Here is a 25,321-nt window from a genome sequence, read left to right as displayed (position 1 = left end):
AAGACTGGACTTTCGTACTGTAAGATGAGGAATTTCAACAACAGATTAAGACAGAATTCATTTACAGTGCCAAAGTCGGGCATGTGCCTTTGACAGTCTCCACTTCCTGTGTGCACTGCAAACAGCAGTGATTAGCCAAACCAGCCTCGGATAGCATCGGACTAATCTAATCACCCCCCAGCACCAGTCATCTTAGTCTTCCTCATCAAGAATATCTCTTTATTGTCTTGCTGCAATCTCTATCAAGACTCCATTATAGGAATATTTTATTGCACAGTGGTTGCTATTTCTAACCTCAGGAGACCTTAGTTGTGATTCTCATGTATTTCTCATTTTAGTCTCAACAGTGACTAAAAATCCTTAGGAGAAATAAAAGTAGACACAACTGGGACATGAGAGAGTTCTGAAAGAAAGGAATCCAAAATGACAATGGGAGAGAAACGTGTGAGAAACATGGGAGATCTCTTTATTGTCCTGCTGTAATCTCTTGCAAGACTCCATTACAGAAATGTTTTACTGCTCAGAGGTTGCTGTTTTATTGCAATGGGGTTTTTCACCTTTAATGGTCAGGACAGTAGGAGTAGAGACTGGAAACAATTGGACAGGTGAGAATTGAACAGGAGCAGGAAAGTACTTTTAGCTGGGATTCAAACCCATGTTGTCTGAGGTGCAGGTGTGCCTTCACGTCGATGTGCTGCCCACAAGGCTATGGGTTTCAAACAAGATCTCATCATCATCATACACTGTGCTCAGATATTTCTCCTTAGCTAGAGGCTCTGGATCTCTCACATTTGTCTCCTCTAAAGTTTAGAAGAGATCTCAACAACATCACACACTGTGCTCAGATATTTCTCCTACACTAAAGACTCGGGAGCTCTCACATTTGTCTCCTCTAAATTTCAGAAGTGATCTCAATAACTTTACAAAGTGTGCACCAAGTCAAATGCCTCAATATGAGCTTAAACATGTCTACCATATAATATGTATTAATAATCAAATTAGTCAATTAATAATCAAGACTGAGTCATAAGGCATTTATGTGCCTTTCAGCAAAGAAAGCTTCAGGGTAGAGAAATATTTGAGATGTTAAAGAGATCTCACTTTTGATTTTTCTTTCCTATGGGTACATTTATATTGTTGTTCTTGGCAGATATTTGCTTACAAAATATATTACAAAAATGACTTAAGCAGGTAGTAAAAGATAAAGGTCAATAGTTGCACTGCTATGACAATAGCTGACAGATTGCAATAGTAAACATGAAATCCTGAGGGAGGTGTCTACCTGCTAAATCAGTTATCATGTGTAAACATGGCAGATAATAATCTATGAAGTATAAATAAAATGCAGTAAACATTTAATCAGTCTGTTGCAATAGAGGTCTGCTACCCGACCCGAGCCTAACGGGTCCCGAAATACTTTAGGGTTTCGGGTCGGGTTAATGTTTAATGAATAGTTTTGGGTTCGGGTCGGACTCGGGTTTATAGCTAAACTAAAACTATATGCAGTAGGCTACACTGCTTTCATAGATGCACGCACACACATTAGTGCACACGACAACACAGCACGGAAACCTTTATTAGTAAAATAGCTTCGACAGGCTACTGACTCGCAACTTTATATTTCTCTGCAATGAGGGGTAAAACGAATCCAGTCGGAGTTATATAAAAAATTGTCTTTGATCTTTCAAGCTGTTTAATTCCACTTTTTCCACATTCCTTAAATCAGCTTCCTTTGATCCTGTAAACAAACGTTGGTTTTCACGAGACTCACCGGCGCATGCGCAACGCTGACCTCATACGTCATCCGCCCAAAGCTGCTTCTGTGTACAACTGTTGAGGGTAGAGAAATATTTGAGATGTTAAAGAGATCTCACTTTTGATTTTTCTTTCCTATGGGTACATTTATATTGTTGTTCTTGGCAGATATTTGCTTACAAAATATATTACAAAAATGACTTAAGCAGGTAGTAAAAGATAAAGGTCAATAGTTGCACTGCTATGACAATAGCTGACAGATTGCAATAGTAAACATGAAATCCTGAGGGAGGTGTCTACCTGCTAAATCAGTTATCATGTGTAAACATGGCAGATAATAAAGTCATATACACCTAGGATGCCTCAGGGGTGAGTAAAACACAGCCTAATTTTCATTTTTGGGTGAACTAACCCTTTAACTGATGAAAATGACCATAATTTGCACGATGGAAGAATTATCGTCTTGTCGTATACAACCATTGAAAAACTCGGCAGAATTTATGTGACCGCTGTACCTGATGTTCATAAACTTTCATAACTGATAAGTGTTTTTTCTTTTGCCTTGTGAACTGGCCGAGCCTTAATGATTCTGTTTCTTTACATGTATTTGTTTACTGACCGTTGCATGCAATCGTGAAATGCAGCATTTTTTAAAATTGGCTATTCGTTGTGGGGAAAAAAAAAAAAAATTCCGCCTATGTTGTTAAAAACGTTGTTTTGGGACAAGCAAAAAGACTTGTACAAGTATGTATCTTTCTCTTACTGGGTAAACATCACTCCAGTTATTCAAAGTGAACAACATTTCTTTTATTTAAGTGACATTGTATTTTCCAGAATCAATGGAAATCGAACGGAAATCTAAACAGGGACCTTGTCTTGCTTGTTTGCTTATCTTATGCGTATGATTTCATTAGTGCACACACCCTTCCGGAAGATAATCACATGCCTAGTCTTTGCTCTCTGCGTTTCCATAAACTTTACAGATTAATGCATTAAAATCATATCACAATATTGCAACCCTAATGATTAGCCTATAATTCAGCATTTTTAAAAATGTAATGGATGGTGCAGGTCAACGTGATGGAATGGACAACAAAAGGGAGATGAAAAGCAGAGTAGATAACAAGTGTAAATAGTTCATTTTCTAATGAATTAAAGCAGAGAATGGGGCTTTTGTGTGTTGAAAGGCCACTGTCCTGGGCTTGACCAATGACAATACCAGCTCTCACATCACATGGAGCTCTTGAAAATTCACATTTAGATTGCTGAGATTTGGACACTCATGCACTTCCTTCTGCCTGTCTTCTCTTTCCTCCATCACATGCTTTTCCACAGAAGTGCAGATGAAAGAGGAGTGTCAGAGACTGGGCACAACATGTCTCATGATGTTTTGGAATAAGAAAGTGGAAATAATATCAATTTAAATATTTTTGGTATCTGTTTCTAAAATAAAAAAATTCGCCCTCATATCATTCCTATCATGTATAACTGACTTTCTTCTGTGGAACACAAAATAAGATATTTTGAAAGCCACTGGGGTCCAAACAACATTTTAGCCCATTGACTTTTATTGTATGGACACACACACACAAAAAAAACATTATTCAAAATATTATTTTGTGTGTATATAATTTTATGTTCCAGAAAAGAAGAATGTCATACAGGTTTGGAACGACATGAGGGGGGAGTATGATGGATGAGAGAACACAACATTATGATCATGGTGTTAGTTTGTGCCTCAAAACTTTGGATTCAAATGTTTTAGAAGTGATTTAATTCTCAGTACACTCTACTAATGCCACATTTGAGTAAAAATATAGGCATTTATATTGCATTTATAAGTATCGTTGCTTAATCATCATAGGTAGGTGATGTTAATGTTATTGTTCCCTTGAGAAATAAATTACTGTATTGTCAATAGTGTGGAGCATTAGTGTGGAGCTGCAGACTGCTGTGCTGTTCATGTGCAGCTACATACAGTTTGACCCTGAGGAGGCGGCCTGATTATAGTGCTGTGCTTGTGTCATGTCAAGCGTCAGATCATTGTGTATGTTCAGAGCTTCACTACTCTTGTGCCGTGCACTTCCAGGAACTACAGCAGCAGCCAGGAGGATTTGACCTCCGTTTCCGCATGGAGAGACTATTGACTCTCATTCCTTCTGTCTCTCCCACCCTTTTCTCTTTCTTTCTTTCTTTCTTTCTTTCTTTCTTTCTTTCTGTTATTGCCCTGTTGGATTGTTCCTTTGCCATGGTAACTTTAGTTTGGGAATATAAAGGCCACTTGTTGGCTTGGGTGCATTTGTCTGGGAGAGTGAAAGAGTGACCTGGAGCTGTCTTTCAGTCTTTAATGACCCTCAACAAAGAGAAAATCATGGAACATCCCAGTTCTCTATTACTCTCTGTCTCTCTCTCTCTCTCTCTCTCTCTCTCTCTCTCTCTCTCTCTCTACGTTTGGAGTGTACGTTTGGAAAACAATTGTTGTGTTGGGTTGATAATGATGTGTTGTCTTTTTCTGAGATTATGGGATAATGTAATGAGGTGTTTTGTAATTTTTTTTTGGAGTTTTGTATTTAATAAAGGTGTTATAAATTCAAAATTCTCTCTCTCTCTCTCTTTCTGCCTCTCTCTCTCTCTCTCTCTCTCTCTCTCTCTCTCTCTCTCTCTCTGTCTCTCTCTGTCTGTCCTGTTTTCTGTGCTTCTTTTCAGGGGCACTTCAATGGAGCTTTGGAGTTTGTTCTTTCTCTCTGTGTTGTAGTTTCCAGTCGTTCACTTTCTTTAAGCTTTTGCAATAGTATTAGATGATATTTCTAATACTTATATGGTAATCAAGAAATGAGAACAGACAAAAATATTGTATGATAACATTTGCTTTTGAGTTTGAGTCATGTTGTCAGCAATGCGTCAGCATAGCCAAGTTTAGCATCACATGAAAAACTCTGGATTGTTACTCATAAGTGTGTTTCATGGTGTGTGTGCATTCAGATGTGAAGCCGTTGCTTACGTTTCCATGATCATCTGGTTGCGCTCCTCAAACATTAATAACCTGCATTGAGAAATCATGACCTTTGGACGAAGCTTATTTACAGAGACTCCTCTGCTCATTTTCCTCTGTGGACCGTTTCCTCCACCTGAGGATGAGGATGTACTAATGCAGATTGTTTTCCGGCGCATTTAGATCAGGGATTGGTCATGATGATGATAATGACGATGAACTAATCACATAGCTAAAAAAAGGAGGTCAACTAGTAAATCTAATTTTTTATATTTAGTCTTTTATGTTCACCAAGTCTGCATTAATTTGATCAAAAATACATTAAAACAGTAATATTGTGGAGTAATATTACAAACAGCTGAATTTTCAGCAGCCATTACTCCAGGCTTTAATGTCACATGATCTTTCAGAACTCATTCTATTATGCTGATCTGAAGCTCATGAAACCTTTCTGATTATTACAATGTTGAAAATAGATTCTTTGATGAATAGAAAGTTCAAAATAACAGCATTCATTTGAAATAGAAATCTTTTGTAACACTATAACGTTTTTTACTGTAACTTTTGCTTAAATTTAATGCATCCTTGCTGAATAGAAGCATTCATTTCTTTAAAAATCTTTCTGACCCCAAATTTTTAAAATGTTTTCCTTTCCTGTACAGTCTGCATGTTTGCAGTGTGACTACATCAAGCACAGTAAGACCATTAACCACTCTCTGCACCGAGGTCTCTATGTGTCCAGCAGGGCAGAGTTCACATACTCTGTGTCCAGTGTGCACTCAGGTTTCTCTTTGGAGAGCTCCGCTCGCCTCAGTGTGAGTTGTAGCTGAGGTTTGGCTGAGGATGCCATGGACAGCAGCCATCAGCATTAGGCTCTGTAATGAAGAGAGGACTGAATCCACACAAATGTTGAACTCTACCCAAAAGCCTTTTTACAGACACAGAGAGCTTCCAGTGTGGGAATGACTGAACAGAGCAGTGTTTATAAAGATCTAAGGAGTTGACCTGAAAATATACTCGCTAAACTTGAATGATTCAAAAGCTTTTGAAACAAACCGAGCTCCTAATTTTAGGTTTTTTTTGCTCTTCAGTGGGTCAGAATGACTATATGAGGTATCATATTAGTATAATCATTGTAGCACATCTAATAAATAACTCTCTCTATTTTTTGTGTGTGACAGGAATTTTTGGACTGTGGAAGAATCTGTAATTGCATTGCATTCCCTCTCATCCAACGTACACACCCCGTGATATCCTGAAGCCCTCTCCAACAGGACCAGGAGGCACCAGAGTGAGGCGAAAAGTGCTGAAAGAGTGAATACAGAACGAAGAAGGATCATAAAGGACATGCACAGAATGCTGCTCTGGAGGGGAGAGCAGAAGTGTTCTGCACTGGAATGACCTCCCATACACTCTCACGTGGTTTCTATGGGGATTTCAGCATAGCCGCACTCTGCTGGATGGGAGGTGGTGTATTTCTGTGGCATCTGATTGCTCTGCTCTGATTGGCCAGTACTATTCAGTCACCACACTGCCGTTGGTCAGAATGCCAGCAAAAGGGAAGTACTTGCTGAACGAGCAGGAGTTGAAACAGGAAGCACTGTACAGGAAATTTTCTGGCATTAGGCAGTACCAGCCATTCGTTCTGTTGCTGGGACTGAGCATGCTCACCTGTGTCACACTGCTAGTGCTCTTCTTCAGCCTGAAACTGGTGAGATGCCACGTTCATGCAAATGCACTCATACAATATGCATGCTTACACACGCCCACAATCAAAGGTCAAACGCCAACCCACGCAAGTGTGCGCTGTTGAACAAGTCACTTAAAATTAGGAAAGACATTAACTGTCACAGAAAAAGTCAATATTTAACATGTGCCGGATCTGTTTTGTCTTTGCTGTTCAGATGGTTTCTGATGATTGAAGCAGCCTCTCTTACATAATCCTGCAGCCACTGAGGTGCTGATCCTCTGTAGTTGCGTAATTTAAAGTCTGATGATCACAATGCTGATGTGAACTGGCATTATGCGTGACAGGAAATTTAGTGTTTTAATTGTAATAATTGGCAGTTCATGCCAGGTCCATCAGAATGTTTTTTTTTTCCTCTGGGAATTTGTAGCACATTGTATAATAATCTCTCTCTCTCTCTTTGGTTCCTCTGTTACATTCTCACATAAACTCGCACATAAACTCTGGAGTCAGCAGGATGTGAAGAGGGCCCGTGAACGCTCCTTCCGTACCGCTGTTGTTCATCTCTTTAGCCGTTAAGCACTATACCATCTGTATGAACTTCTGTAACCTTCTCTCTCAACACCAACCGGCCGTGGGAGGAACAGAATTACAACCAGTGTGGCTCTCTGTGTGTGGGCATGTATGTGTGTGTGTGTGTGTGTGTTGTGTTTTACTATTTATTTGAAGTTTCACAAAGCCCATAGGATAATGGGAGTGTGTAGGTGTGTGTGTGTGTTTCTTGTGTGTGCTTGTGGACTGAGGTATGTATTTCTGATGTGTTTGAAAGTTGTAGCTCAGTGGTAATTCGGAGTGGTTGACTTAACTGGGTGAACATGAGTGGAGGACTCTACCCACTGCGGTGAGTGTGTATATTGGTGTGTGGGTGAGTGGTGGGGTCGAACTAGTGCTGTGATTTGCCCACTTAGGTAGGGACTTGTTGTCTGATAGTGTCATTTAATCATTTTACTTTGTCCTTTGTTTACTCTGACTCTATATATAATCAGTGACTGGTGTAGAGATTATGGTACTGTTCAAAAGTTTGAGGTTGGTAAGATTTATGTCATTTATAATGAATGTTTTTGAAAGTCTCTTTTGCTCACCAAAGCTTGTTCATTGATCAAAATATAGTAAATATAGTACTTTTGATCAATTGAATTCTCTGATTCAATGACTCACTCATAAGTCACTTGTTTCGTTCCTGAGTGAATTGGTGTGTTTGAATGTATCGGTTGAGTAGATTATTTAAATGACTCACTCATAAAGACAGTCAGTTGTTGTCATGTACTGGTGTATTGATGTAACCTGCCAAAAGACTCACTAAAAAATCCCCACCACTAATTCACAGCCTGTCTGGAACGTGCAAACATCAAATCCGAGGACCGGAAATAACTGTTGTATATATATATATATATAGAAAATATATATATATATATATTTTCTATATATATATATATATTTTCTATATATATATATATATTTTCTATATATATATATATATTTTCTATATATATATATATATTTTCTATATATATATATATATGCCCGGCAGGCTTTTTTTATATATATATATTTCCCTTGTTGCAACTTTGTGTTGCAGCTATTAATGCTTACTCAGATGGGTGCCGATAGCCTCATTGGCACAATTTGGCAGCACGCCGACATATGGTGCCGTTGTGCTTTGGGCATCCTAAATTTGAGTCCCAGGTTGTGAACCTTGCCTGATCTTGTCCCCTTCTCTCTCTCCCACTTCGCTTCCTGTCATCATACTGTCCTATCATAATAAAGGCAAAAATGCCAAAAAATAAATCTTAAAAAAAAAATGCTCACTCAGATGGTGTCTGGTTTTAAACTAGTGTTAGCTTTGTGACAGATGGCATGAAGTGATCTCTGGAGCTTTTAAGGATTTTTGGCTTCTGTGTTTTTATGTTTGAGTTTTTCTGCCTTTAGGGGGAAAAATAGTGTGGGAAGCAATAGTCCCTTAATGGCTCCATGACAACTAATGTGCAAAACTAATGTTTCCAAGATAGACTGCATACACAAACATGTAGACGCACACACATTCACAAAGTTTTTCTAGATAGAGCATTAGCAAATTTCTTTTGAACAGTGCTCTTTATTTTTTCAAAGCATGACATACACCCACTTCCACACACATACATACTGCTTTTTCCAAACCCCTTGAATGAGCTGGCTTATGTGATATGTATGTTTGCCCCTAACACCTTGCTCTCTCCACGTGTGTGTGTGTGTGTGTGTGTGTGTGTGTGTGTGTGTGTTTCAGGATGCAAAGGTCCATGGTGTATTTGTGGGAGTTGTGGGAGGAGCGTTGTGTTTGTTCCTGGCTGTGTTTATATTAATCTGTACAGAGACCCTCTCTCAGAGATGGAGAACTTTACTCGGCCTCGCCGTGTGGGCCACACACCTCACAATGGGCTTCACCTTTATTTTCAGCGCAGAAACCGAAATACCAATACAACCATGGGACCAGGTAACACACACTAGCTATAATATTTTATTTAGATTTCACATGACAAGAGTGGTTTTTAAAGGGCACCTATTATGCAAAATTCACTTTTAAATGTTGTTTGGACATAAATGTGTGTTGGCAGTGTGTGAACACAACCACACTATAATGATAAAAATCCACCCACTCCTTTTTGTTAATCCCCATAAATCATAAGCAGTGTCTCAGAACAAGCCGTTCGCAAAATCTGTACAATGTGACGTCATGTTTATCATCAAGCTAGAGCATTTAAAAACAGCATTCAAGTAAGAAATGTCATCATATTAAAGCTATAGAAGTTATTGGGTCAAGAGCAGTGAGTGATTTTGTTTTTATTTTATTGTTTGGGTCATATTAACAGCACAGACAGCAGTAGGTACTGCATGTTACACTGCTGTCACAGATCTAATATAAACATGAAATTACTTTCAGACATAACCGACTGTGTTTATGTAACATATGTGTGTTTTTGACATAACCTTGTGTGTATTTGACAGTTTAAATGCAATAAGACATTAGTCTTATTAGAAACAGAAGTTAGTTTACACTGATATGGCTTTAAAATGCACGATTTCAGCACGATATACATGATAATCAAAACTAGACAGATGTTTTGTTTTGGCAGAGTATCTGAGGTGTGAGCTGTAAAGGCACAGCCCTATTCTGGAAAAGTGGGCGGGGAGCAGCAGCTCATTTGCATTTAAAGATACATGCACGGAAACAGCGTGTTTCTGCTTCCACTTAAAATGGACATTTTCAAAATCATATAATAAAAGATCTGTGGGCTATTTTGAGCTGAAAGTTCACAGACACATTCTGGGGTCATCTGAGAATTGTATTACATCTTGTAAAAAGGGGCATAATAGGTGCCCTTTAAAGAAGGAGCATTCTTACGTGTTCTCTGTCATGCATTGAAGCATTCAATATTGGCAGTAACCGGTAATTTAATACTGGCCAGTCTTAAATAAATGTTAATGTTGCACTCGTCATCTTATTCTCTCCAGGTGCCCTTCTTCCTCTTCATCATCATTACAGTCTACACAATGCTACCATTCCAAATGAGCTACGCTGTGACCCTGAGTATCATCTCCTCTCTGTCTCACATCATTGTTCTTTCGGTGCACCTCACAGTGGTCGAGTTACCCCACAAACTCACCAATCATCTCATCACCAATCAGGTAAAAGACTGGTTTCTGATTGGTTGAAAGGTTTACAGCTTCAGCAAACCTATATGAAAAGAAGCTGAAAAGGATGTAACATCTCAATGTTAAAAGTCAGTTTTCCTCTCCCTCTCCCTCTCCCTCTCTAGTTGCTATCAAATGCTGTGGTGTTTGTTTGTGGAAATATGGTTGGTGCATTTCATAAGGTTCTGATGGAGAAAGCTCTCAGGCAGACATTTCAGGATACTCTTCGCTGCCTTGGCATTCGCATGAAACTGGAGATTGAGAAGAGACAGCAGGTGCTCATACAACTTCACTCCAACAAATCAGAGACACAGCCAAAGCAAACATATAGGAGAAACAAATGCAAATAATGCTCTGTGTAAATATACATACTTATGTCTGTTATGCAAGAGTATCAAATTATCTGTTTTATATAATTTTTGTGACTTCAAATTTGTTATTGTACAAACATGGGTTAAGTTTTTTTTTTTAAATGAGACCACATTTTTCAGCTGTAACAAAAGCCCTAAGTGTGCTTCAGTTTTGATGTGAACACTTGGTGTATGTGTACAGCCAATTCAGCCTTTCAAAGTATACTCCATTTGAGAGTGTACACGAACTCAGTTGGTCACAGACAGAACACACAGAATAGAAATAGATACAGTAGCACTAGAAAGTTTAAACTTTGTTCAGTGTCTGCGCTATTTCTCTCCAGAAGTTATGACTGATTTCTTTGTACTTGTTTAAACTACAGTGGCTTGTTAATGAATTGTTGTTGTCATGTTTGTTTTTCCGTCTGTTTTTCGACTGTGAAACAGTCGGGACACAGTCGGGCCAGAGTTGTCACCTTTTGGACAAGCTAATTAGTGCAAAAATATTAAAGGCACATAAGTGAGCTGAGCATACAGAGTACACGTGGTTAGAAAAATGGCTGCGCACGTAAAAAATATTGTATGAATACCCTAGTGTACGCTTTAAAACATAAGTATACTTTAGTCTTAAGTCCATCTCTAGCAGCCCCATACTGTAGCTTTCAAACAAATTTCTCTTTAAATAAAACAAACTTTGAATTTCTCTTCAGTCTGCTGATGTATTCAAACTACATAAGGCTTAAACAACCTTCACCTTAAATGAACTTTGAATATTGGCTTTGGAAATTTTCTCTTGAAATTTTGGATTTTTTTTTCTTTTTATTTAATGATTTTATATAATGGTTAATTCATCTTCAAATCTGACAGCTGATGGGTATATTAGACATTGAAAAGTGAATCAAGGAGGTTTCTACTGAAATAGGCTTAACTTTTTGTATCGTTTTTAAACTTCTTTTTGTTTCTTGGTTTGTTATGAGTGTTGTCGAAGAAGTGACATCTTGTATGGAGAACAGTGAAAAGCAGGGTAGAGTTTAATGACTGGCTGTTAACCTCCCTAACGGTATATGTTCAGAATAATAAATCTCACAAACAATGGTGAATCCTTAAAACAAACATTTATACACACAGGGCAATAGTGTCCTTACAAGACACAGTAAAATCCTTCTTCTGAATGAAACCGTATAATCTGTTAGTTTCTCATTGCCCTCTCATAGTACAGATCTCTTAGCCTGTTGACACTTAAGCTGTTACAGTCAAACAACAGTTGAAACTGAGAGAGAATAGGACACTCAAGATTAGACAGAAATTGAATTGAATTGAATTGAAAGAAAATAATATGTTAAAAAATAAATATGTTTAATTCACAGACAGACTTTAACAGTAAACTGGATGTATGATTTCACGGGTATTATCTTTAAATATGTGTATGTGTTTGTTGTGCTGTAGGAAAACCTTTTACAGTCAGTGCTTCCTGTGTACATCTCCATGAAGATGAAGTTGGCCATAATGGAGCGCTGCAAGTGTAAAGATAAAGAGGAACAGCAGCGTATGGTCCGTGACAACAACTTCCACAGTCTTTACGTGAAGAGACATGAGAACGTCAGGTAACACGTTGTGTGCTCACACACACATATACACCGTCATACATATCTAGAGCTGTTTGTGTGTTGTTCTGCGTTTCCATGCTCTAATTTAGCCCTTCCTCATTAATCAAGTCCTGAGAGTGAATGAATGGTCAGTCTGTTAGCCCCGACTCTCAGAGTGCTCATCATGAGGCCACTCATTTAATTAGTTTTATTTCCCATCAACCCCAAGAGTGAAGATGGGGGATGGGGTGCATCTATTAATATTCTTTGTCCCATGCTCACAATGCTTGGTTCTCAGGCAGCTGTTTATATTTAGATAGACGGCTTGTTTGCCTCCCATTACAGCTGCTCAGATAGAACACAGATTCACTCACCTGTGTGTGTGAGCAAACAGTAGAGAGCTGTTCACCTGCTGAAAATCATGGGGCCTGCTCTCTTTTTGAACTTGTTCATTAGGAGTGTGATGACATGGATTGTGTGTGTGTGTGTTTGGTCCTGTAGTCAGCATTGAGAACAGCTGGGTCTTCAAGGTTAATTTCCATGAGCTGTGTTTATGAAGTTTTTATACTTTTCTGGGCGTTCAGACAGCTGACACTGAGCTGCTTCTGTTCTCCTCATTAAAAAATACTCGGCACAATCATAACTTCTAAATGCTGCCTCTTCTTATTTGACCTGACCTGAGATTCAAACTAGCAAGCATGTTTTCCCCTTTGTTTCAGTTCCAGAATTTCCTACAAAAACACATAAGAGTGTCTCTTTTTGTCTGCTTTCTGCTAGCATCCTATATGCTGACATAGTGGGTTTCACACGTCTGGCCAGTGACTGTTCTCCTAAGGAGCTTGTGATTATGCTGAATGAACTTTTTGGGAAATTTGACCAGATTGCAAAAGTAAGTATAACTATATAGGACTTAATGTATATAATGCAATATAATTATGCGCTTATGTTCAACATTTATTTGGTCAAAAGTACAGTAAAAATAGTAATATTGGCAAATAATATTACAATTTAAAATAACTTATTTACATGAATATGTTTTAAAATGTCATTTATTTCTGTGATGGCAAAGCTGAATTTTCAACAGCCATTACTCCAGTCTTCAGTGTCACATGACCCTTCAGAAATAATATGCTGATTTGATGCTCAAGAAACATTTCTGATTATGATCAATGATGAAAACAGTTGTGCTGCTTAACATGTTTGTGGCGTCTAAAAATAACAGCATTTATTTAATATAGAATTCTTTTGTAACGTCATAATGGTCTTCACTCTAACTTTTGATCAATTTAATGTATCCTTGCTGAATAAAGGTATTTTAAACTGACCCCAAACTTTTGAATGGCACTTTCATTATATATTATATAATGAAATTTATTAAAATTCAATCTTATTATCAGTCAGTTTGGTGCCTAAACAAATCTAATATCATTGATGATTTAGTAAATTAGATACTTGTGCTCTGAATTGTATATATTAGTTGTTCTTGAAGATGACTAGTATCTGCTTGTGTGTGTTCCCCTGTAGGAGAATGAGTGTATGCGGATAAAAATTCTTGGTGACTGTTATTACTGTGTGTCTGGCCTCCCTGTTTCCCTGCCAAATCATGCCAAAAACTGTGTTAAAATGGGCCTGGACATGTGCGAAGCCATAAAGTAAGTCTGTAATCATTATTAGCACAGCATTTCTCCTTACAGTGTTTTTCCTAGCACTGGCCAAGATATGTGGCAGATGACAGGCTGAATATTTTCCTAATCACTTGCAGGCAGGTGCGTGAGGCGACAGGTGTGGATATAAACATGCGTGTAGGTGTGCACTCTGGAAATGTCCTCTGTGGTGTGATTGGCTTACGGAAATGGCAGTTTGATGTGTGGTCACATGATGTCACATTAGCCAATCATATGGAGTCAGGTGGATTACCAGGGTATGAACAATAAAATCGCTTATCAATCAAGAACTTTTTAAGCTGCATTCAGAGTACTGTCCATATTAATGTCATGTCATCTCCATAAGATGCTACATTTGCGTTTTCTCCATTAGCCGAGTTCACATCACAGAGGCGACTCTGAAGCACTTGAACAAAGCGTATGAGGTGGAGGAGGGGAATGGTCACCTGAGAGACCCCTACCTCAAAGAGCTTAACGTCAAGACGTACCTGGTCATAGACCCAAGGGTAGAAACTTTAAGTCATACATTAGTAGTGTGTGCCTGCCACTCATATGTCACTGTATGTGAATCTGAACATGTTGATGTGGTGTTTATGTTTAGTCAAAAGACTCATCACTGATGGCTCCCAGTGTCACCAAGCCTCGTGTGAGTGATGGTTTGAAGATGCGAGCATCTGTGCGTATGACACGCTTCCTGGAGTCGTGGGGGGCTGTTAAACCTTTTGCCCATCTGCAGAGCCGAGAGGAATTCAGCACAGATGCTATGGTCAATGGAAAGGGTCGCTGCAAGGTCAGAAACGCATGAATGAGTGCTCAAAAATGAGAATTGACCTCATGACAGACAAATGACAGACATCCCAAACAGCCAATCAAATCACTGTGCTGATAAGCCTCGTTGTTATCTGCCATTTTGTCTGTCAAACTGTGTGATAAAACTCCTTTTTGGCAAATTCCCAGCATAAAAAAGTAAAAAGTGTTACATACAGTGAAAAGATGCAAGACCGCGTGAACAACTAAACGGTGAAATTTTAAAATGATCGTCCAAAACCAAAATGTTTGTATAAAAGAAAAATTGTTGAATACAGGACAGTTGATATTTTTTGAAAAGGGATGTTCTTTCATTTTACAGTTATTTTCCCCATTAATTACTACATACATGCGGCCAACATATGTTTGCATCTGCAGAAAGCATCCGTTGCACATGTTACCTTTGTCTTAATGTCAGGATTTATGATGTCAACTTTCGGCTTCTTAATATTTGAGTAGATTTTACTATTTTTTTCTTGTCTTCTACCATTATATTGTTTCATCATAACAACCTGTTAAAAACGTGTGTGCTTTTGTTTTTTGTTTTTGCATTTGAAGTACCGTAATTTATTCATAGAGTGCATTAGTGAGCGAGATGACTTGCAACGTCATTTTCTTTGACAGACATACAGTAGATAGAGTACGCATGCTTCAAAAGCGGTGACAGTGTTTAAGTAATGCTGTCATAGGGTAATATTTTCATTATTATATTTACACAAAGTAAATTATAAAATAAAAAGTTATGGTGTTCCAAACCTGTGTGCTGTTATTTTTGTGGAACATAAAAGGAGAATCTTTTCCATACAACATTTTTTTTTAATTGTGACCACGACTGTCAAGCTTCATAAAAGGACCAAATGCACGAAAGTAGTGTATTTGATTTGTTTGGTATATTCGCATGTCTCGTCATAAATTACTTTTGTGTGATGGATTGAACAGTTCGAAATGCCAGTTTTATTCAGTCTATTAATTCTGTTATTCACACAGATATATCAAATGAAGCCAGAAAACATAATTATTTGGACTACTCAATGTGTCTTTTGGTCAAAAACTGATCTTTGTATGCAGATCATGTGTTGATGATGACAGCAACTCTCTATGAATGATGCTTAAGTTTGTCTTTCTCTTTAGGACATCCCTCTTAGATCAGTACCAACCAAAATTACAGAGAGGTGAGTTGTGTTTGTGTCATCTGTGTGTCTGTTTTGTGTGTGTCTCAAAGGAAAAAAAAAACAAGGTGTATTGCCTGGTCTTGCTGACTGAAGCAGCGATGTTGAAGTTGACTTTCTCACCGTTGCTCTCTGACAACTTTGATGAGTCTCTTGAGTCCTTGTCTTTACCTGCCCCTCCCTTGAGCATATATAAGTGAGTGGAGCCATACTGGCTCAGCCAGCTCTATGGGGCCCGTAGTTTCAACACTAACAATGCAAACGCTCAGTGAGCCACTGCTAACTGGTTATACGGTTAGCATGACCATAGCTGCACTCCCGCAGTACACCTGTAGTGTGTTTCCAGATTATAGTGCACTTTGGGCTTAGAAAAGCGTGTGTTTCTGCTTGCAAAGAGAGAGAGAAAGAAAACAGAATTTTCCTTCCTGAGCCGTGAGGCACATTGCAAGGGGACACTTGCAATCTCTCTCAGGGAATTAAACTAACACACGGCATCCTGCCTCACACATATTTGCACAGACACAAATACAAACACCATCTCAATTCTCAAAAAAAAAAAATTAGAACTTTTCTTTCTTATGATCTATTTAGATAATTTAACTACACAAAGCATTAACTGCAAAACTAGTCAAGTCAAGCCACTTATAACTACAGACTTCACACATATATTCACCCAAGCTTCCCCTGAACTGGCTGCAGTCAAATATAACTCAATAACAGCATGACAACAGCTATGAACATCTTTCCTGTCCCACAGTGCTCATGCACATGTAGACATGTGCATTGTGTGTGTGTGTGTGTGTGTGTGTGTTACTTCATGGGTACAAAGTGTGTTTCTGTCTCTATGATTTGTTTATGCTGTCTCTGTAGGAATAAATCACAGAAGACTAAGTTTGATGAAGAACTTTACGACAAGATGACCACCACCATCAATGATTTGAGCTCCAGCAAGTTAGTCATAAACAAGCACATAAAATCATTTTTGGATGGAATTAAGCCCGGTTTGGTTAAAGTTGTACATTTAGTATGCATGAAAACGAGTGAAGAGAGTTTTTTGTGTGTGTGTGTGTTTGTTTGTGTGTGTGCAGGCAGTGGGTGAAGTCTGAAGAGAGCTCTGGCCTCACACTGTGGTTTACTAAAAGAGACCTGGAAAAGCAGGTAGATATCTTACTGTGGGCTTAACTTAAATGTCCTAACACTTCATTGTTTCATACACTGTATTTTAAAAAATAACAAATAACACAAATAAATGAATATTAAAGTATGTGCGTGTGCTTCTCTCAGTACAGGACTATAGAGATGCCAAGATTTAAATACTACATTGGTTGTGCCACCTTCGTCTTTTTATGCATCTTCATCATCCAAATGCTTGTTACCAAGCAGTAAGTGTCATGAATACAAGCTGAACACCATAGACAGACTCGATTTAACACTTTGGTGCTGAACATGTCTTCATATGTTACAACCATTTGCCCTAAGAGTGTGACTCTTTCTTTGTCTCTCTCTCAAAGGCGTAAAAAGCTGGGGCTGGCATTTGCGGTGTTGGCGTGTGTTCTGCTTTTGGCTCTGTGCGTCTGTTTTGCAGGTCATATACAGGTTAGACCACCACTGCCTTCCTTTGCCTTAGCACAGACATTCAGTTGGTCCGATGGGTTCTGGGGTATGTTTGTGTGTCCAGCACAATAAAGGTCTACCCCTGTGGTTTTAAAGATGCTGCAGCATGCAGTGCCTCTCTTGCTGTGTACTGTGCTGTAATATGGAGAATGTAATTTGCTGTGTCCATTGTTGTCACTGACTTGTACTGGAATGTGAAATAACAAAAAACAGACTGACATTTGCTACAGTGTCACAAACATAAATACATATACATACCATGACACGTGAGTCGCCCATGCATACAGTGTTCCTCCCAGTGTCCTCTCTGCCCCATGTATTCAAATACACTGTTGCGTTTTCCAACACATTCTGGCTTCTGTAACCTTGAGAGCTTTTGCTCAGGTCAAATCCAGCTCTGTCTTTTTTTAAACAGCTGTTCTTTCCCTTCTTTTCCCTTTTTATTTCTCAGAGGATGTTTCCGGAGAAGTTAAAGTCATGTACGTGGCTCTCGGCTCTTTCAGAAGCAGTGGTTAAGAGACCTTTTCTGCGCCTCCCATTGGCAACCGTGGCCACCGCAGTCATAGTCATCATTGCCATGTTCAACTTTGTAATGCTTTTTTTAATGCTTAGACAATATTGTTGGTATATGTTTTTGTTGAAGCACTACAAAAGTAGGTTCACCTCTTAACATTGTTGCTCATCAAACTTTTTCACTCCACAGTATTTTAAAACCCCAGAGAATTTATGTGACACTTTGCGACAAAATAACAACACCGTTCCCGATCTACCTTTTGTAGATGACCTTCCATATTTGCCTGTGAGTAGCAAGCACACAAACACACACACACACACACACGTTTACTTGGATAGCTACATGGAGACATACTCTAAACTTCTATTGTTTTTATATGTAGCTAATTATGAATACTCTTAATTCCAGATTGTAACCCTAACAAATTATTTGCATTATTATTTATTACATTATTTTCTTTATTTATTTCTCATCTTTGTGAATGAGGATGTTTGATGTCCCTGATTTGAGATTGTGAGAGAGTTATAACTGTTGACTTGTTTAAAAAAAACAAATATGACTCTATTTGTTTCTGTATGATTTTGTCTTTCCAGTATTCTGTATATAACTGTATATTGGCATTGATCGCCTGTGGCGTGTTTTTGAGGGTGAGTTTGGAGCTGAAGGTGGCCTTCCTCTTCATCGTCTCTATCGTTTCCTACATCATCATCTTCTACTCTCGGGAAAATCTCTTCAGCAGCTACAGCTGCCTGCTCTACACCAACCACAGCAGGTACACTCTCACGAACACACATGCATTTGATTGTCAAATAATTTTTTATTATTGCATATTAAATTGTAGATGCTTATTTCCCCCCCTCCTCCATTTAGATTAGCTTTGCCATCTTTTAACACTTACTTAAAGTTAATCTAATAATGTTTGAATAACACTGTTAACATTGATAAATAACACTGATGACAATTTTTAGCACATTTCAAAAAAATGTTCATACGGGACTTTTAAAACAATTGATTTTAGTGTTTTATTTTTACATTTATTTAGATAAAATAGAATAAACTTTTAATACTGGCAATTTATCAGTCCTAACATGGAAATAATTATCAGTATTGGCCAGAATTTTAATATTGGTGCATCTCTAGTATAATCATGTCCAGTGTTTGTCTTTTGTAGTGTGGAGGACAGTTTGATGGTGTTCAAAGCAGGACTTATGAAGCACCCACAACTCATGAGCTGCATCTACATCATGCTCTTCCTCTTTACCATGCTGCTCATATCCCACCAGGTACACGCCTCATACCACACACACCTTAAACATGCCATACTGTCAGGGCAGAGAGTTACGCCCATCCTTGCTCTGTCCGCTCTCTCTTCCTCTCAGAATGAGTACTGCTATCGTCAGGACTTCCTGTTGAAGAACAAGAACCTGACCGATAAGGAAGAAGTCGAGCTGTGTGAAAACCTGAACTGTCTTCTTTTGGAGAATGTTCTCCCTGCGCACGTGGCCGCTCTCTTCGTGGGCGAGAACAAAAAGAATGAGGTGGGGCTGCTGTCCGCTATCTCTTTACTAAACCGGAAATACAAGGTAGGAACCGGCTTCGAATGGGTGGGATGAGCCTGTATATCACCCTCTCATGTCTCCCATACAAGACCAGACATATACCAGTGATTCCCAACCATGGGTACCTAAGCCGGTTCCAAAGGGCACTTGGAAAGATTTTGATTTAGCTTTGTTGAATATTTAAAACAGAAACAAATGTTAATTCATTAAAATTACTAACTTTTAATAATTTCATGGTTTTGCAGATCTTTTTAAGGAAACAAAATAATATGTGAAAGATGAATGTTTGTAAGAGCCTTATAGATTGGGCTGTGGCAGTACGTAAGACAAAAAAGGTTGGGAAACACTGCCATATACCACAGAAGATAATATCATGCAATACTCCACCATACCATTCCAATATCATACTCTAAGATCACAGTGTGCACTATACAGAGAATCCCACACTGTATTTTATAGCAACCTCTCAACCATTTTCTACCACAGTCTATACTATACCATACCATAATTAAGAAAGATTCAAAACTTAGGCCTGAATTAATTATTGTGATTTATTGTTTTTTTTTTTTACAATGGTTTTTATTCCTCCCTGATCTGCATTCTTACAAGAAATGTTAGCGTATTATTACAGTTATCTAAAAGTGCAATGGTTTTGTCTTATTTCCTTTTTCTCACTGTCCAGAAATACTTTTATGTTAATTTAACACTTTTCCACACAGGTCCCTTTTGCGGGTCTGTAAGATTTTTTTATGTTTTTGGAAGAAGTCTTCAGTGTCACATAATCCTTCAGAAATCATTCTAATATGCAGAGTTGGTGCCAAAATAACCTCATTCTTTTTAGAAATAGTTATTTTTTTTTTCTTTTGGACCAATGTAAGTCTTTAACTCAAACCTGACCTTTGATCAATTTAATGTCCTTGCTGAATAAAACTATTAATTTATTTTTTTAAAAATCTTACTGACCCTTTGAACAACAGCCCAATTTATATAGATTTTTTTTTTTCATTTTGTTTTCTTACTGTCTAATTTGCAGGATTTTTATGTGTCTCAGTACATTTAGTCTTGTGCCTCTCTGATTTTTGAGTGCATTTAGTGAAAATTTTCTTTTTGTTACTCAAAACACCCACATAATTTGTCATGAATCAATCATGCCTCATATCTTTACACATGTATTTACATAGTCTGTGAATGTCCTGTAATAAACCGTTTTTTTTTTGTTGTTGTTTTTTGTCTGTTGTACCATGTGAATGATTGCGACACAGAAGAATTGAGCTCTTGCTGCATGTGTCTTTCTGATCCTCTTCTCCAGGACCTGTACTATAAGTCATATGACTGCGTATGTGTGATGTTTGCCTCGGTGCCAGACTTCAAAGAGTTCTACACTGAGTGTGACATAAATAAAGAAGGACTGGAGTGTTTAAGGCTCCTCAATGAGATCATCGCCGACTTTGATGAGGTCAGAGTGATGTCATGTCTCATGTCTCAAAGCATATGCATTTGTGCTGCTTTTCTGTGATCTCCTTATTCCAGTCTTTCTTCTTCTGACATTCCCTGAATGAATTAATGAATCATTGAATATGAATAGTGCTCTACCAACATCCAAAATGCTTTGTTCTAAGGGCGTCACCTCAGCTATCACATGGGTAATTTGATGAAATGAGGCAGCCGTTGTGTAAATGTACACTCATATCACTTCAACTGCTTACTTGTGTGAACTGCTTTTGGATTGAGGATTCAGCAGGAAACAACCAGGACTTGTTGGTGATCACTGCTACAACAAAGCTCTGGGTTGACTGACCACACAAAAGTTTAGGCCAACAGTTCTGGCAGCAATTTGGTTCACCGAGAAGGATCTAAATACAGGTTTCACATATTGATAGTGCTGAGTTTCAGTGTGAATCCTCTCATACTCTCTCTGTCATTTAATGTGAGATAACATCATGGCATGGATTTCTACTGCTCTGAAACACTGATATCCACTTGGCCCTTGCCTCCTCTCTTTACCTGCAGTTGCTGTCTAAGCCCAAGTTCAGTGGTGTGGAGAAGATTAAAACCATCGGCAGCACGTACATGGCTGCTGCGGGACTGAGTGGACCTCCAGAACAGAGCAGCCAGGTACTACACTACATAGTGTATGCAAAGACACCCCATACCACTATATAAACATCTAGAGCAAAGGGAATTCAAACACATAAATCTCAATAAATGCATTCTTAAAATGCATAAACGATTACACTGCGTTAACTTCTCAACTGTCTTTACCTCTCGGGTATCTTGTGTATATTATATTTAAGAAAAAGTGAAGGAGGATGCTCTCTCATGCTAGTTGTAGGTTTAGAAACCAGTTCATTTTGTGTTAAATTGTCAGCTTTTGCTGTCATACTTTTGACATTTGGTAGCTACTAAATGGAAAGCCGGCAGTCTGTCACTGTGCACCAATCAGTGATGGCGGCATTTGCATATCCTGAGGCTTAGCTTCAGGATTACTAAGAAAGAAATTTAACTGAATCGCAAAATAGATAATTAAATAGATAAATCTGATCAATCCACACATTAAATGTAATGTTTCAAATGAAACTTCACATCAATTTTCTAAATGCATGTTATTGATCTTATTGTAAATATTCATCGATGCTCATGTGAAGCATGCTGGAAATCTCCAATCGTTTAGTCAGCTTAAACCCGGCCCCTTTCTTACAGTCGACTGCAAGCTCACATTCAGATCTGCCTCCATCATAATTTACAACGATGGATAGAACCTAGTCCCAGTCCTTCATTTTCCCCCCAACAATCACAATATGGAAGAAAAGATCTATTTCTATTACATTGAAACTTAAAATTTGTTTTACACTCCTCTTTCTTTGAGTGTAGACAGGGTGTTAAACATTTTTGTAAATTACAGTTAAGTGGTTGATTAGTATGATTACTTATTAATTCTAAGCAAAATATTCAAGTTAGTTAGTATGATTACTTATTAATTCTAAGCAAAAGATTCATTAAGTTAGTTTTATATTAATAAACGTATAGCATCAGGATACGCACCGCATGGCACCAGGCCATTTACAGCATATTTAAACCTCAAAATCTAGCGTAGCGTTAGTTCTGGCAGGTCACGTTAGTCAAGCTCGCATCAGCTGACTCTCAGCTGATCCCCATCTACCTATGGGAATACGACACCTATCTAAGCATTCATATATAAGGTCCCTCAGTATTATCAGCAGTTTTCGCGTTGCTCAATAGCTAATTACCCTCCTCCATCCTCTGTCAGTCAGGATTCAGCCTTCTGATTCTCCTTGAATCAGACTAATTCTAAAATGTGCACATATCATTATTGAACTTTAACGATATCTGCAATACATTTATGTTGGTTCTGTTCTGTTTACCCTGGGGGGGTTATCGCTGCTCTCCCTGCTCACATCCATGCTAGGCTGCATGGATGCGCAGGGAGTTCTTGCCCAGAACAGAACCATACCGCCAATCCAAACTGTATGCTAATTGTCAATCATCTTTGACCATAGTGGTCCTGACAGAAATGTGTTTCATTAAATAGCAAAAATCTTAAGTGACAGCGAATTTCAAAAACTTGATAGAAACAGATCTACCACAATTTAACGCAAAATGGACTGATACATTTCTTCTTACATCAAGCTAAGGCTGATGATACACGGGGCAACTTTTTTTGAGCAATGTTGCTTTAGCACTTTCCCATTGAGAATGGGTAAGAAATTTCTATCTGAATACTTTAGATCGGTCGTAGACCCTGTGTCTCACCTGGTTGCCCGTTGATGGCAACATTGCCCAAACATTGCTCAAAAAGTTGCCCCGTGTGTCATCAGCCTAAGTCTACACCACTGCATGTAATTACAATCTCATGTCCTTGACTTAACAGAAATGATAGTGAATTTCTTTTCTTGAATATGATCTACATACTGTATGAGATTTGCATGTGAAGTGAACATTGCTGAGAAGTCAACATGCTGAAATAATTTATGAATTTTAATAACACATTTGTGCTTTAAGATTTCAATTCACCTTAACTGTATTGTTATGGAAAATGAAAAGGCTGACCAGCACTTGTGACTGAGGAGCACTTGATGAATGAGGTGATAAAAATAGGAGGCTGCACATATAAAAACCAACTGAAAGAGAAGTTCCTTTCTTCTATGCAGTTCATTTTATTCTCTGACCCCTGGCCACCCAGCATTTTCCAAAAGTGTCCTTCAAGCTACATAATTTACGTGTCCCTGGTTGACTTGAGCTCTCTTGTGTGTGCCCTCAGGACCGTGAGAGGCAGAATGCTCAGATAGGAAACATGGTGGAGTTCGCCATCGCTCTGATCGGCAAGCTGGACGGCATCAACAGACACTCCTTCAACACGTTCAGGCTTCGTGTCGGTAAGTCTGATTACAGAAACCTCAATTCTACACCATTGTTAATTACTCAGTTATTGCTTGGAGTCAGAATTAATACTGGCATTTATTCAGACTCAGGATGAAAAACACTTTACCTCCAGGTATTGCATAGATATTTCATTTCAGTCTTTGCAACTCTTACTTCTGCATTAAGGGTTAAAAATGAAACCAATATATATGGGATGTAGCTGAAAATCTCACTGGCAGCTCATAAGAGAGATCTTCAGCAGCTCAGGGTAACAGATGCACTTGGGAACTGGCATGAAATGCTTCATAAATGCTCCATTTAAGAGTCTGAGTACATATCTGTGGCAGAGATCTGATTAAAAAATATATAATAATAACAGACACAAATCCCCTCTAATAGACTTTATTAGAAAAAGGGAAAAGCACATTCCAGCAGTTACTTGAGGATCAAACTCACTGTCTCACTGGATCTGCTTTATGCTTCAAGTAAGTGGATGCCAATCATGTCTGTGAGCCAAAATTAAGAGGTGATGTCACTGACGCTAAAAACAGAAGCGTCTAAGGCTAGTTGAATTAAATCAAAATGGCTTAGTGCAATTTATTAAGTTGTGAAGGCTGTGATTGCATTGAAATAAATATATGCACTGCCGCTGTCTGTTTTAGAGTGAATGGCACATGGCACTGTGTTGTTTTACATTTGAGCAGCTCGTGATCCGGTGTTTTCAGAGCAGCACAGATTGCAGAAAATTCTGCTCCACACAAAGTCATCTCTGCATGTGCCCTGAGTTTGGGTCATTCATGAAGTGCAAATGGAAATGCAATTTTCTGCATCCATCTTCCAAAACTATTCCAAAAATGAATAGTGCTTATAAACTGGCTGCTGTCAGTGTTTGGAAATGTAAACTGATATTTAAAAAGATAGAAATAACTGGCTTAATACCATTTTATATTTTATTTTTTGGTGAAAATACTAATGGCCTAAGACTACACAGTAGTATATATATATATATATATATATATATATATATACAGTGGGGGAAATAAGTGCTCCTGAAACCTCCTTCGGGAAGGATGGGGCTTCCTCAATGTTCCTGTGCCAAGTGGAACGGGTATGTTTTCCCAGTGTGACTGGCCTTCTTGTTGCGAGCCCCGGCCTACCGATGTGCATTGGCTCGTTTAGTTTACACTCGAAGTGGATTGGTCTCTCTAAGCGAGATCCCAATTTCGTCGGTCAGCCGATGTGACGTCGGGAGTGACCGACTGAAAGGGAACCCTTGTTGGCAAGCACAGAGGTAAGATGTTTTTCGTAGTTGGTTACCAGGTTTGCACACATCTCAGGAGGGATTTTGGTCCACTCCTCTTTACAGATCCTCTCTAAATCCTTAAGGTTTCTTGACTGTCATTTGGCAACTCGAAGTTTCAGCTCCCTCCACAGATTTTCTATAGGATTGAGGTCTGGAGACTGGCTAGGCCACTCCATGACCTTAATGTGCTTCTTCTTGAGCCACTCCTTTGT

At 38.5% G+C, this 25,321-nt stretch overlaps 1 protein-coding gene across 1 annotated transcript in view; it reads left to right on the top strand.

Annotated features, from left to right (window-relative positions):
- LOC107657123 (adenylate cyclase type 2-like) overlaps window positions 1-25,321 on the top strand; it is a 64,333-nt gene that overhangs the window by 36,449 nt on the left and 2,563 nt on the right. Inside the window, exons 2-24 of the mRNA XM_016445141.1 lie at window positions 5,929-6,458; window positions 8,758-8,964; window positions 9,984-10,157; window positions 10,289-10,438; window positions 11,960-12,117; window positions 12,877-12,988; window positions 13,624-13,751; window positions 13,862-14,020; window positions 14,137-14,269; window positions 14,365-14,553; window positions 15,702-15,742; window positions 16,610-16,690; window positions 16,828-16,897; window positions 17,024-17,121; window positions 17,251-17,335; window positions 17,805-17,942; window positions 18,057-18,152; window positions 18,461-18,639; window positions 19,039-19,150; window positions 19,247-19,405; window positions 20,736-20,882; window positions 21,437-21,541; window positions 23,706-23,820. Of these exons, the coding sequence (XP_016300627.1) occupies window positions 6,294-6,458; window positions 8,758-8,964; window positions 9,984-10,157; window positions 10,289-10,438; window positions 11,960-12,117; window positions 12,877-12,988; window positions 13,624-13,751; window positions 13,862-14,020; window positions 14,137-14,269; window positions 14,365-14,553; window positions 15,702-15,742; window positions 16,610-16,690; window positions 16,828-16,897; window positions 17,024-17,121; window positions 17,251-17,335; window positions 17,805-17,942; window positions 18,057-18,152; window positions 18,461-18,639; window positions 19,039-19,150; window positions 19,247-19,405; window positions 20,736-20,882; window positions 21,437-21,541; window positions 23,706-23,820 (3,001 nt within the window). The 5' untranslated portion in view covers window positions 5,929-6,293. The remainder of the gene's footprint in view (window positions 1-5,928; window positions 6,459-8,757; window positions 8,965-9,983; window positions 10,158-10,288; window positions 10,439-11,959; window positions 12,118-12,876; window positions 12,989-13,623; window positions 13,752-13,861; window positions 14,021-14,136; window positions 14,270-14,364; window positions 14,554-15,701; window positions 15,743-16,609; window positions 16,691-16,827; window positions 16,898-17,023; window positions 17,122-17,250; window positions 17,336-17,804; window positions 17,943-18,056; window positions 18,153-18,460; window positions 18,640-19,038; window positions 19,151-19,246; window positions 19,406-20,735; window positions 20,883-21,436; window positions 21,542-23,705; window positions 23,821-25,321) is intronic.

This window comes from Sinocyclocheilus anshuiensis, unplaced genomic scaffold (assembly GCF_001515605.1).
Source record: "Sinocyclocheilus anshuiensis isolate Anshui unplaced genomic scaffold, SAMN03320099.WGS_v1.1 scaffold944, whole genome shotgun sequence".
Taxonomy (NCBI): Eukaryota; Metazoa; Chordata; class Actinopteri; order Cypriniformes; family Cyprinidae; genus Sinocyclocheilus; species Sinocyclocheilus anshuiensis.
This window is presented reverse-complemented; position numbering and strand designations above follow the sequence as displayed.